This window comes from Anoplophora glabripennis, unplaced genomic scaffold (genome assembly GCF_000390285.2).
Source record: "Anoplophora glabripennis isolate ALB-LARVAE unplaced genomic scaffold, Agla_2.0 scaffold530, whole genome shotgun sequence".
NCBI classification, from domain to species: Eukaryota; Metazoa; Arthropoda; class Insecta; order Coleoptera; family Cerambycidae; genus Anoplophora; species Anoplophora glabripennis.
Window position 1 is genome coordinate 185557 of NW_019416648.1, and position 14890 is coordinate 200446.

At 32.5% G+C, this 14890-nt stretch overlaps 1 protein-coding gene across 1 annotated transcript in view; it reads left to right on the forward strand.

Moving 5' to 3' along the window:
- Positions 1-934: 934 nt before the first annotated feature.
- LOC108911691 overlaps positions 935-14890 on the forward strand; it is a 90479-nt gene continuing 76523 nt past the window's right edge. Inside the window, exons 1-7 of the mRNA XM_018716682.1 lie at positions 935-1144; positions 7165-7303; positions 7834-7887; positions 7970-8014; positions 8092-8262; positions 8490-8543; positions 11350-11478. Coding sequence (XP_018572198.1) covers positions 935-1144; positions 7165-7303; positions 7834-7887; positions 7970-8014; positions 8092-8262; positions 8490-8543; positions 11350-11478 — 802 coding nt within the window. The remainder of the gene's footprint in view (positions 1145-7164; positions 7304-7833; positions 7888-7969; positions 8015-8091; positions 8263-8489; positions 8544-11349; positions 11479-14890) is intronic.

The window sequence follows — 14890 nt, forward strand, 5'->3', positions numbered from 1 at the left end:
ACGCTACTTTGAGAACCGCGATGTTGCCGTTATCACGCATATGAAGGTTAAGTTAGTCAACGACAGCAGTTTGAAGGAGAATTATTATAAATTATGTATCTTACAAGTACCTAATCGATTTCTACGAGCTGTCATACGGTTCTTTAGATATCGGTATCCTATTTATACAAGTTGTTGTGGAAACTGTTCATCAATTGTTGCTCATTCTAAGTGGAAAGACCAAAAAAAATCTGTATTCTCATAAGAGATTTTCTTCATATTAATAAGCTTATATTAATTTTTTTATGAATATTTGTTCGTCAATTCCAAATCAGATAAACCTCCTTAATTTGAGGGGCAATTGGCAACGTTGCGCCACTTGCGATTATCAGCTTCACTTGAACGTATGTACGCACAGTGCATCGAGTCTGTTGGAACAAAAAAATTTAATTATATTTTTATTACATGCTTTCTATTATTCTATTATTCTATTCATCACGCCTTATTTATTTCCGTCATTAAGAGCTTATAATATTTAAAAGCCAAATTTCCTAAATATTTCACTTGCACTACTTTCTCTATGAATTAACTTGTCTCTATTCGTTTCCTAACCTTAGAATAAAGCTTAAATATTCAATTGTAAAGGAATACGTGCCTGAGCCATTTCTCCCAAGGTTTTTGGGAAAGATTTTGTTAGACATTTTGATAATAAATTATGTAAATCTGTTTTTAAATGCCAACCGAATATAAAAGGATAGGAACCTGCTCCAGGGCCATATGGTCTGAAGACACGCTATTTTCGGCGATGGAAGCTGTGAGATCTGGCAATATGGGAGTCAGCTAGATAATTTCAAGTACCTTGTACTACACTTCGACGAAGGTTAGCAACATGTAATACTAAGAAGAAGAGATTAGGTCCATCATCGGTTCTGGGAGATAAAAATATATTAGGAAAATGCCAAAAACGAGGATTTTCTCCAACAAGAAAAATAGTTCGTCGTTGGCATACCAGCTCGCCAAGCAGTTAGAAATCAAGCACACATTCAACAGCAATGTTGAAATGGCCGGAGAAGACTGGCTCAGATCATTCTTACGGCGAAATTCTGATTTGTCCGTTAAGAGGAGGCCCATCTTGAAGATAAAACATGCGTACCCGAACTTGTTTGTAATGCCACATCGTCCAATAATTCAAGCAACAAGTTCTCCAAAAAGTCGGCAGTCAGCGTGAGGATTTTAATCGGCCCATATGTGCATATTATGAAAATTCACTTCATCACGGGTAAATGTCGCCTCATCACACAAACATAAGTAGGAAAGTCTACTAGGTTGGCACATTGCCGTAAAAACCATCTGCAAAAACGCATTTGTTGATCACAATCCGGGGGTAAAATCTGTTGAACTGGTTGCAGACGATAGGGGTGCAACAGCTGGCGCCTTAAGATGCGATGTACGGTACGAGATGAGGTTCCTACTTGCTGTGCGAGTCGTCGAGTATTAATTGTGGGGTCTTTGTCAAGATTTTCCAACACTGCATCTTCAATATTAACGTTCACTTGCTGACCACGTCCTTCTCCTCGAGGAATAACACTTCGCGTATCTCGCAGCCGCTGAACGCACTGTAGGATTGTATTTGCACATGGGGGGTGACGATGGCCACAAGGCCATCGTTCCCGGTACAACCTAGTCGCCGCGAACGCATTTTCTCCGGCTGCACCATACACTAACACCATATAGACACGTTCGGAAATAGTAAATGCATTATTTTCTCGGTTCACTGTAAAACTAGTTTGTGCACAAACTAAAAAATTAAGCAAAGTAAGGTTAGTACGAAATAAGAATCTCATTTTTAATGTAATCGGCACGCTATTCTTATTTTTTACTTCTTTATAAAAATTACACTGTCACTATCGTGGAATTACAAAATAAGAACTTTTGTCTGGACTCTTTCACTCTCACTGATGGACGATTCTTAATATGTAATAATTAAGTGAATAATGAATTCAATACAAAGACAAAATCAGTTGTTTGCACAAATTTTTTGTCAATGTAACCTAACCTTCTTTTAGTATTACTGGTATTAGATTATACCGACTTAAATTATAAGGTTGCATCTCAGGTCGCATAAACACATTTCCAAAGTTTTTAATAAATAACACAGGGTCGGCCTTCATTTTCGTTGAATAAATGAACTTTAATTTACAAAAAAACGCGAAGATAGAACATTTTCGTATAAGACTTTTCTATTACAAATATCATCAGGAAGCTGTAGACTAATTTTTATAGATTATACACGCCACATTCCGTATAATAAAATTACAAATGGTAGTGTCAGGATGACTAAGATTAATATTAAATCTTGATATAAAAAAGAGGAAGTTAAAAAAAATAATTAAAGTAAAAAGGACAAGGGAAAGATAGTTGTTACACAGTTCGAATCTGTACAAGTGTTATTTTTATTTTATTAAATAAATTGATAGGTGTTAGAACAAATTTCCGTTTCCGTCACAATTAAATCGGATGGAAAATCCCACTATATAAAGACGCTGCGTCCGTTTTCCTAATTGTATCGCGTCGCATAACGATCCTTTTTGTAACCTGATGACTGGAAGAAAATCCAAAGAGGAGAGAAAAACAAAAGACCAATAAACTCCTTTGTAGACGTACCCGGTTTATTCGAATCTGCTGCGAGTTTCGCGAATGTTTCCGGATTTCCTGTAACTTATTTTAAACTATTAGGAGACTTTTTCACGCCCCCATGCGAGAAAATCTCCGGGGCACGTGAGAGAAAGCCAAATTGGGATAAGTTTGTTTCGTAAGATCGAAATGCTTTGTTATATCCAAAGTTACGTAAATAGGCTCCTCGAAATTGGGAAATGTCTAAGTGAAAAGTGTTTTTCACGTGGGAAACTTTCTCGTGTGGCTAATCTGCCCAAGGCCGATACAAAAGACTTCTTAAAAAAAGTTGATAGGAAAATAACTTCGAAATACCTACCGGCTATGTGGATGAATGTATCTAAATAATTGAAATAAAAATATAAAATACAAGGAAAAAAAATAAAAAAACAAACAGGAAACCAAAATAAAGAAATCAATTTTATGGACGATTCGTTGCTGCTTTGTACAGGACGTTTCAAATTGCTATCCCGGAAAACAAAACTTTCGGATTTCCATTTTGTCGTTTTCCGCGTTTTGGATTTTCTTCGTGGCATATGCAATTAGATTATTATTGGGATATTTCGTCTTTCAGCAACCATCATCAACTTATGTTTTTTTAAAACGAACCTTTCACAGTTTTACACCATCTAAAATTAATTCGCGTTCATAAAAATTAAGTTGATAAAGATGACGAAATGTCTTGTTAAAGATCTAATTTCCAGAAAATAGACATTAATTTTTCATACGTTGTTGTGTAAATTGTACAGGGTGTCCCAAACTCGACGCCCCAATGATATTACATAGTGTACGAAAAATGTTACTAAAAATTTGAAGTATGTAGTTTAAGCGGCATGGATTGAAGTGCATTTTGCACCAAAAATTAAAGTTTTAGATATTTCGAAAATTATATTAATGACGTCGTGAAATATATTTTTCCAGCAACATACCTGTATTTTTCCATGTTTACAAAGAACATATTTTTCCGATAAACTTTTATCTAAAAAATTTTTCTTTAACTATTTTTATTAAAAAGTAGTAAAAACAATAATATAATTAGATCGTCACTAACATTAGTCATAACTTGATCGGACATTCTCTGGAAAACAATTATTAATCGAGTTACATTATTATGTTTACTTGTCATCAAAGTGTTAAAAGAGTATTGCTTAACGCTTCCAAGTGTTTACAGAGAGGGTAGTTATATCGATTATTTGTAACAACGCTATCACACACAAAAAGAGTTGATATTCTTTTAATTTATGGAGAATCCCATAAAAATTCTAGAAGAGCTGTTCACGTCCTAGACCACAAAGTGTTTGTCAGGCTATAAAGAAACCTACGACAAAATGAAAATGCATTTTCGATTCGAAAGAGAAAATCAATAAGAAAAAGGGTTAAAGATGACTATACTACTGCACAAGTGGTACGATATTTTGAGAACCACCTGCTAAACTTAATAGGGCAAGCTAGTCACGAGTTAAATTTGAAAACATCTTCGATTCACCGGATATTAAAAGTTAATGGTTACCACAATTTTAAAATACATAACTTGGAATATTTATCTGAAATTAATCTAGAAAGAAGATTGAGTTTCCTTACACAAATCACGGTAGCTGCTGAAATTTCTGATCGACGAATTCATCGTATTCTTTGAACAGATGAAAGCCGTTTTGTAAGTAATGGTTTACCAAATAAAAAAGTGAACATTATTGGTCCATTGAGAATCCACACTTTGTTCATCCTGTATAATATCAAGGATATTTTAGTGTATGTAAATGTGTGGTGTGGTGTCATTGGATGTCATCTGATAGGACCACACTTTTATGAAGGTGTGTTGAGTAGTATAGAATACTTGAGTTTCTTACAAGAAAAACTCCCAGCACTTCTCGAAAACATCCCTTTACAGTTGCGAAGGAGTTTGTGGTTCCAGCACGATGCAGCCTCAGCTCAGAAAGCGTTTATTGTGTAGGATTATTTAAATACTGTTTTCGAGGAACAATGGATTAGAATAAATGGACCCATAAAATGGCCCGGAAAATCTCCCGACTTGACTCCTTTGGACTTTTTTTACGGGGTTTCCTTAAGAATCAAATCTGTAAAAGTATGTCACGTACCTGTGAAGAGCTTACTCCTAAAATGCTGAGGAAAGCAATTATAAGTTAGGCGTCGGTTAGATTTATGATTAGCTACAGGGCACATAGAAAATATGTTATAATAATTTTGGTTATACAGTGTGGATACAAATTGTGGAATATTGCTTATATTTCTTAAAATATTCGTCATTCAAAAACATGTTTTAATAAAAGTGTTAGGGGAAATTTTTTGATATCAAGCAATTTTTCGTAGCACAGAAAATGTGGTTGAAAAGGTAACCGACTTAATTTTTTTAAACGGCAACATATACTTTTTTGTGAAAATTAATACATTGGATCTTCCTAAATACGATACAATACAATTTTAATAGGGTCACATAAGAAAAAAATACAGTAAATTCAATTTTTATAATTTTATTTTATGTCCTAAGTAAGGAGTCAAAAAATCAAAAGATCAACGCTTTAAGCTAATCTTAATAGGATAAATGAAAAAATGGAACGGATGTGAACTAATTCATTAAATGTTCAAAATGACGGCCATTATTGTTCAGGCACATTCTTAGTCTCTTTAAAAACGAATCACTCAAGTGAAATCGGGTGACCTTGCTGGCCATTTAATGGCACCTCCGCGACCTATCCACCTTGCAGGAAACATTTCGTTTAGATATTCTCTTACGGCCCTTCCATAATGTGGAGGGGCTCCATCTTGCTGAAACCACATTTGATGAATTGGACCTAGGGCCTCCAAAGCAGGTACAATTTGTTCTCTCAACAAATTAAGATATTTGTCGGCAGTTTGGTTCCCATCAATACCTGTCCAGACATTAATTTTTTCTGGTCACTGGGTTCGAGTTTCTCGAATCCAGTAAGGATTTTCCTGACACCAATATCAGTAATTTTGTTTATTATAAAATCCATGAAGCATAAAAGTGGCTTCATTGGTGAACACAATCTTTTTGCCACATTTTAAAGCCATGTTAAATTTATCTAACATAGTGTTACAAAATTCAACACGTTTTGCAAAATCATTTTACACAAGTTCTTGAACGAGCTGCATCTTGTATGGATTAAACTTTTCCTTGTGGAGCTGTTTCAACACAGAACGGTGTGAAATGGCTTGCACCCTACCAACTACCCGACTGGACAAATGTGGGTTCTCTTATATTGACAGAAGCACATTTAAAGTAGTATCGTCATCAGTAGCTGTTTTTGGCCGCCCTGTATGTAGTTTGTCTTTAACGCTTCCCGTCTCGTTAAAATTTTTTTAACAATTTGGAAACACAAGATTTTGTTATTTGAGGTCTGTTTGGATGAAGTTCGTTAAAGAACTCGCATACTTCCCGCTGTGTCCTTTTCCTGTCACCATATCCCACCATCATTAAAACCTGTATTCTTTCCGTTTCACTTAATTCAAGCGCCATTATAACTTACTAAGTACTTAAGTACACAGAAAATTGAGTAAAAAAGTACGTTTACTGCAACAATGCACACAATTACAAACAACTGACAGCTAGTGACAGTTTCACATTGTTCTGATTTTGTCATGGCTAACTTGATGTTAATAATTATTTTGATAAACTGTCAAAAGCATAATAGAGAACTTAAATTTACTGTATTTTTTTCCTATGTGACCCCATTAAAATTGTATTGTATCGTATTTAGGAAGGTCCAATGTATTAATTTTCTCCAAAAAGGTATATGGTGCCGTTTAAAAAAATTAAGTCGGTTACCTTGGAAACCACATTTTTTGTGCTATGAAAGATTGCTTGATATCACTAAACAGGAAATAATTTCCCCTAACACTTTTATTAAAACATGTTTTTGATATGACGAATATTTTAAGAAATATAACCAATACTCCACAATTTGTATCCACACTGCGTACGTAAAATACTTCTTGTTTTTGTTCTACTTTTATTGTTTTGTTTTCTTCGTGATTAATTAAAGACATGTTTAGTATTTAAATATGTATTAGATATTACTATTTTAAGGCAACTTGCATCATTAACAGTATCATAGCAAGCCCTGTATGAAAGCTTTCAACGGCCTCCTACTATTAACAAAGCAGTAAATTCTAAAATAATTATTATACATCGTTTGTAATAATAATAATAATTATTTTTACTTCTGATCATAACTTTTTAATGAAAATAGATAGAGAAAATTTTTTTAAATAAAGGTTTATCGGAAAAAATATGTTCTTTTTAAATATGGAAAAATACAGGTATGTGGAAAAAAATATATTTCATGACGTCATCAATAGAATTTTCGAAATATCTGAAACTTTAATTTTTGGTGCAAAATGCATTTCAGTAACATTTTTCATTACCCTGTAATATCATTGGGGCGTAGAGTTCGGGACACCCTGTACAGAAATGTAGTTTCTCATTTCTAAGTATATATTTTATAAATATTTTATAGATCTACCTTGTTTCAGGAAAAAGCTCTGGAAGGTTACTGCCAAAAAGTGCAGGAATTCTGTCCGAAGGCACCGGGACCTCAAGGACCTCAAGGACCTAAGGGTGATCCTGGAGTCCCTGGACTTAGAGGATTTCCCGGAATACCTGGAGACATGGGTTTGTTTATATATTAAAACATTTAAATACATAGTTTTTTGGTAATTATTTGTTATGGTTTCGTTTGTCTTAGACTGTATCTTTTGTTACTAAACGTTATGCCCAGATAGTGAACTTTTTTCATACTGTTTAAAACTAGGTATGCAGATCTTTCAGTTATGAATTAATTATGTATTCCAGAAATATTTTTTTAGTCCCCCTTTCTGTTCACTTTGGGTATTTAATTAATTTGAAAAATTTTAAATATGAATTAAACTGATTTGTGCTCTAAAAGAATCAGACAACTTTTGTTTTATGGGATTATTTTTACCTAAATAAATTTTAAAAAGCAGATATGACATGAAATGACATAGTTGCGTCACTATATGACATGAAAAAATGATACAGTGGGTTATTACAACCCCTGATCCAGAGCTAATTTAATAAATTTTTAAAATTTTATAAATTCGTGAAATACCCAAACAAATTACGATTTGTGTTTATATTTTTATTGCTTAATAAACATTTTTTCTTTATTTTTTTCTGAACAGGTAATAGAGGTTTTACTGGTTTGCCTGGTTTACCTGGTTTAAAGGGGGCCAAAGGTCAGTTATTTTTTATTTAATAATTTTTTTAATTTTAATTTAGTTATTTTTTATTTTCTTTAGAGATTATTTATTATTTTAGGAGACAAAGGTGCTCAAGGTCCAAAAGGACACGATGGTGTGGCAGGTTGGTTTTATGACGACTATGTTTGACATTCTATATTTCTAATACCTATATAGTCCTTGATAATGGACTGTTTTTAGGCACTCCTGGATTACCGGGAGAAAAGGGAGAACAAGGACGAGCAGGATTAGATGGGAGAGATGGCATACCAGGCGAACCTGGTCTTTACGGTATGCCAGGAAGGAATGGTCACGATGGTCTACCCGGAAAAGATGGAGTCCCAGGAAGAAATGGCAAAGATGGAATTAATGGTAAGTGTGAAGTAAATCCGAAATTTAACCACATACCCTAATTAATTATGACAAATGAAAGAGAAGTGAAGAGAAGACAGAATGAAAGAATTCATATTAAGGAAATTTGACTATCACCTTATATAAGCAATTTCGAATCAGATGATAATTTTTTTCTTTGTAAAATTTGCATTGTTGTAGGTTAATAATAATGTAGGTGGTTATTATCTTTTTAATTCATTTTGCAGGTATGAAAGGCGACAGAGGTCCTCCTGGACCTCAAGGACCTGTTGGACCAAAAGGTGAGTTTGTATATTGTTTTTATTAGTCTTCGAAATTCTTTCGGACATTCCAGAGGAGTATCTGAAAGTTATTAATGTGTCTTGCGCCGTAAAATATAATTTATTACAGCACACTTAAATTTAACAATATTTAATGGAAAATCTGCAATCAGTGCTGAGAACTTTTCTAATGATCATATATGTCTACATCTCTTATTCCCTATAAAAATATTTCCAATCCCAATCATTATTAAAAGTATCTAAAAGTAAATTATAGGATCAATAAATAATAATTAACAAAGCATATGTAGGGTTTTAATCGCCAAACCTAGGGTTTAGTCACTTGAATATTGTGGCAGTATATTTTAATTATTATTAAAATTAAAAAAACCGAAGTGAGACCATATCTTATTTCAAATTCTCATTTGGTGATGTGTATATCAATCCTCATTGTTAATGTTAGTGCAACATAGTAGGTATTGAATATCTAGTAACGTAAAAATATCTATGCTTTATTAGTGGCTCATTATTTATTACATGTTGAAATATGTATATATTGTCGTGTCTGCCCAGATATTGCAAAACAACTCCTTTGTTTCACATTTAACTTGTTTTATCTTGATTACGTTGTTCTTTGATTTCTTGTGCTCACTTTATGTCATACGCCTGTAAGAGCTTTGTTGAATTTACTAACATTTTCACCCATGATTATTATTATTGTTATTATTGTTGTTGTTCTCCCGAAATCTCAACTTTAGCTGGATAGCCTCCCGTATTATGGGACTCCAGTACCTTACCTATGATTATTATTATTGTTGTTGTTCCCCTGAAATCTCAACTATAGCTGGATTGCCTCCCGTATGGGACTCCAGTACCTTCCCTATTATTATTGCTATTATTATTATTATTGTTGTTGTTGTTGTTATTATTGTTACTAAAACCTCTTCAGTTTTACTTGGAAGTGTGTATGTCTAATTTGAGTGAGATGACATTTAGTGAGAAATTAAATAAGTCCAGTTTTAATTATCATTAGCAAAGGTTCTTAATGTATGCCTTTGGTTAGCGGTTGTTTTGTATTTATATTTGGGTGGTAAGAGCAACGATCGTGGGTTTCTCTGCCATGCTCTTTCCCCGCAGGAGCTCTAGGTGAGCCTGGCACTCTCATTTTATGTTAAATGGTTGTTAATGTTTTTGTTGTTCTTTCTATTTGTCACATGTTTAATTTGAATTGTATGTAAATAAAGGTTAGGTGTATTTACTCTGCTTTTGTTTTATATAATTAAACCATACATCCCCTCTACAAAGTTAGTAGCCAGCGCCTTCCGGTGAAAAAAAATAAATACACACAACGTAGGGATTCCTTATGACGATCACATGTTTTTGGCCACAACGACGTTTACTTATTTTTTGTCGAACCTAGGGTTGTTATACTACAAGACCAACTTTTACGAAATAGAAACGGGCAAATAGAGTATTTTCTTATACAATACTTACTTAGAATATTAATCAACTAAATCTGAACCAGGACTCCAAATACTGGATCTTATTTATTATATTTAGTTATAAAGGGTGTCCCGCATAAGAACCAACACAGGCAGGTGCATGTAGGGATGTCCAAAATATTGTAATTAACCAAACTTACCTATATACAAAGTTGCACCCGTGAGGAGTTATTAGCCCCCAAAGTGGGGCCATAAATTTCGAAAAAAAGTTAATGTCTCTGCAACACTTTGGTACATGATTTAGGTTTATTACTGGTCTTCTTAGACTATGATTTAAAGTTAATTGAAGCACTACAAGGTGTTCATTGTGCATGACTCACCCCTAAAATTATACCTAACTTTTTTTTATAGACCGAACTGAAAAATATTAATATTAATACACAGCAGAACTTAATTCTCATTTTTTTTACTCTTGTTAAATTTTAAAAAACTATGGTTTTCAAGAAAAATCGTATTAACTGACACAAGATTTTAACAGTATTGATTAGAAAATAATCAAAAAGTCAGTAGTAGGCAATGAATTTATCTTTCAAACTTGTCAGTTAGTAATAAAATTATTTTATTTCAACCTCTGATTGCTGTTGGGGTACTACAACTACCTAGGTACTTGTTTTCTTTTTATGGAATTAGGAGAAAAGTGAAGTAAAATTTATTTGGCCAATTGTCAAATTTGAAAGATAAAACCTACTACTATTTTTTAATTCGGTCAATGAAAAAATGTACTACTTCAATTAACTTTAAATTATAGTCAAAGAAGACCAGTAATAAACCTAAATTATGTACCAAATTTGGTTCTTCTACGGTAAAGTGTTGCAGATATTAATTTTTTTCGAAATTTAGGGCCCCACTTTGTGGGCTAATAACTCCTCAGGGGTGAAACTTTGTATATACCTAGGTAAGTTTGGTTAAATTACAATATTTTGGACACCCCTACATGCACCTGCCCTGTGTCGGTGCTTATGCGGGACACCTTGTGTAACATCTTGCAAATTTCAACTTGTCTCCAATACAGGTGACTTCCTATGAAATGTGAATTGGGTGGAAAGGAAAATAATGCAGCACACTGACCAAAAAAGAAAACTAAATAAAGAGTTTGGAAATATTCACTTAGATTTAGGTAGATATATAATAAATATGAATTTTTTAGAGTATCTTAGAGTTATATTGGAGTGAAATTTAACTTATTGGGTTTACTTAGTACTTTTAATGTATTCTTTCATACCTATTAGTTTAGTTATTAACAAAGATCTTTCAGCAAGCCTATGTCACAAATGTCTACAATACCTACACAACTTTCAAGAATCTAGTTTCTGTTTTCTTAATAGGATTGACTGGTCCCAGGGGAAGACCAGGAAAACCTGGAACCCACGGAACACCAGGAATTCCTGGAATTACAGCCTGGAAAACCATGGATAAACACAATGTTACTTACCTCGTGCCACCATCAATTGCTGGTGAGTTTTTCTTTAGCACAATACTGAACATTTTTGTATCAGTGTTACATTATGATTATTTGCATTCATTTTCAAGAATAGTGGACACATGGAAATTGAAAAGCTGGTAAAAGTCGCCTTTTCTTTTAAATTTGTAATTTTGTGAAACCATTTTAACTAAATTTTCCACAACAAGAAAACTTTAAACTTACCATACAATTACCATAATCTCCATACAAGAAGTTAGTAATTCTATCAGGTAATTTATTTGTAATTGGAAGTTAATTAAGAAAAAAGAGAAAAAAGCAAACCTATAAAACAGCAACATTTGTTGTTGAATGTTGAAAAATATTTCTAAAGAATTATGTAAAAGTAATTGTAAGGAACGTATTTGTATAAGAAAAATAGACTGAGAAGTAATAAGTTTGAAGATGAGAGTGAAGCTGCGAATAACCGAAACTCAAATTTTGGTTTTGATCGAAAAAAATCAATCAAGTTGTAGAAATACACTTTTAAATAATTTTCTAAAAATAAGTTTTTATTCTAAACGTCATTCCAGAACATTCTGCAACCTTAATTTTTGTTTTAGTGCTTAAAATTAATAATAATTAAAATTATTAAACCTTATTGAGAACCTTTGAAATCGCCTCTGATTTTTGTAGTAAACAGAAAAACTCCTAGTTTAATTTAATAATCACTAATCAGTTCTACTTTAGTTTTCATTACAGAAACAAATGTTCAAGTGAAAATATTTATTTAGGAATTTAATTTATGTTTTCTTTTTGTGAAAGGACCTGTGATGTACGTATTAATAGATATGAATAAACACATTAAATCATTACTCAATACAGTTCCAATGAACTAATGCACATTGTGGTAACGTATAGAAATACTGATGGAAAACTGAGAGTTAGCAACACATTTTCAAATAAGCTTTCAACATTTGTAAACAGAATCAAAGCTGTCAGTGGAGTCAGCGGTTCCAAAAATATTATTATTGATCAACGTGGCAAGTCAGTTGTTATTAAAAAAATATTCTATTTGTAAAAGATATTGTTACGGTTTTCAAAAATATTAATATATAAACATTTACAAATAATTAAATTATGTCTTTATAATTACTTATTAATTATTTTATCAATTGCAATATACTCAATTCATTTCAAAATTAATTATCAATTACTATTATTAATGTATATATTCATAACTTTTTATATTACTTTGTTTATAACATAATATAATAGTTTCAAATAGATGACCAGGGTATAGTGAAACGGTTCAATTTACTCTGTATCAAAACGAATAAATCTAAGTCACGTGACCATTGTCTTAAAATTCCATATTCCATAGGTCAGTTCTTTCTTTTAAATCTCAACCGTTGAAGGGATCACTTCGTAGCTTCATTAACTCATCGAAAGATATTATTAACAATTGTGTAACTTTTGGAACGTTAATCAACGTGGAAGTTGGATTTCGTTAATAATATTTATATAAGGTTTATCCTGTAAGCAGCTGTGCTGGATTTTATTTCACCAGGAGAAGTGATAGATATTTGTAGTAAATTAGAGAATAATAGAGACTTAATTAGAGCTTCGAGTGCAAGCAGTAGTAAAGTAGTTGAACCAAACCTAGAATATCAAACGGAGGCCAAACGGAAAGTAAAATTAGATAACCTAGAAATGAATTAACCTTCTACTTTGAAACAAAATAAAAATCAGACTAGTACCAGATAGAGCAGACTAGATGCACATAGACAAGACCGTTACAGTAGTAAAGGTACAGTAAATCACCAAACTTTAGTCAAAATCGTAACCACGAAAGAAGTTTTTCTCATAATCGCCACAACAGTTATAATAGATATAGACATGACAGTTTTGACAGGCATAAAAGAGGTGGTTCGGTAAAATTTAATAATTCTGGGACACGATATAACACAAATGAATTTAATAAGGATCAAAATAGGCGTACTAACAGTAATCCGCATAATCGGTATAATAGTCACACACGTCAATTGGAAAGAAGTATTTCAAGGAACAGACAATTAAATAATTTAAATAGTGAATTTAAAAATAATGATATAACATGTTATCGTTGTAAAGGTAAAAATCACTTAGCAAAAAATTGTACACTGAGAAAATGTTATAGTTGTGGATTAATAGGTTTTACAAAAAGTACATGTCCTAAATGTAGTTCGGGAAACGCCAACAGAAATCAATATTAGGTCGGGATTTGATGTCATATTGCCAACCGACATATGATTTAAATGATTTATGTACTGTAGATTAAATTAATTACTTTAATAGTCACAACAAACCAATTTTAAATTACATATTAAGTCAAGTCAATGGAAATGTGTCCATATATTACAGTATCTGTCTATGAATTAAAAATTAAATCTCTTTTAGATTCTGGTGCAAATAAAATGTTTTTGAATTCTGATACATACGAGTATGTATTATTAAATAATTTGGGTCATAAAATAAAATATTTAAATAATGTTAAGTGTTCAGTGGCAAATGGTGAATTTTTGGAATGTTTGGGTTTTGTAACACTTCCAATTAGATTAAGAGTGCTGCCTTTCCAGCTATAATATTTATTGACTTCTGACTAGTAGAGTTGTAGAGGCTGAAATAGCGTAGCAATATTTCTGTCAATCCAGTATTCGTATCTCGATTTATTTAATCTTCAAATATCTATTTCAACTTTGTATAAGCCTATAAATGTACAGGGTGATTCACAACTTATCCAAAAAAAATTGGAAATAGATGCGGCATGAGAAATGGAGTCAATATTGTAAAAAAAAATATTGTAAAATCCTTATAGTTTCTGAGAAAAAATTATTGAAGGTATAGCACATTAAACCCACTACATATACAACTGTAGTCTCTAGCGTCATTCGCAATACGCGTGGAGAGCCATGTGACTCCTAATACTGAAATCCGTCGTTGCGGTAGTTTTTACCTGTTTTCTGTGGTATTTACATCAGTTTTTTAGTAGTTAGTGTCAAAAATGGCTTGCGTGTATAGCAACTCAGAGTTGATGGATATCGTTTTAATTTATGGTGAAGCAACACAACATTTGTATTATGGTGAAGTATTTGTGTTATGGTGAAGCAAGACATCATTTGTGTTAGTTCGTAGAAAGTGAGTAAGACGGACCCAAATGTGTTTACACGTGAGTGGATAAAATTTTGAACAATTGCTGTTGCAGCATCGGGTATGTCAAATGATTTTATTATTTAAAAACACAAATTAATTTTATTAATAATTAATAAAGGCAAAAGCATTTGAATTTGCCGATATAAAATAGGTGCGATAAAATTCTATTTACATATTTCTTTCCTTGCGAAAGTTTTTGTCCGTTTTCATCACGCCGCCATACCGGTCGCATTGTGCGAGGTCAGGTTTTACAGTGGACCAGTTTCCAGTGCCGT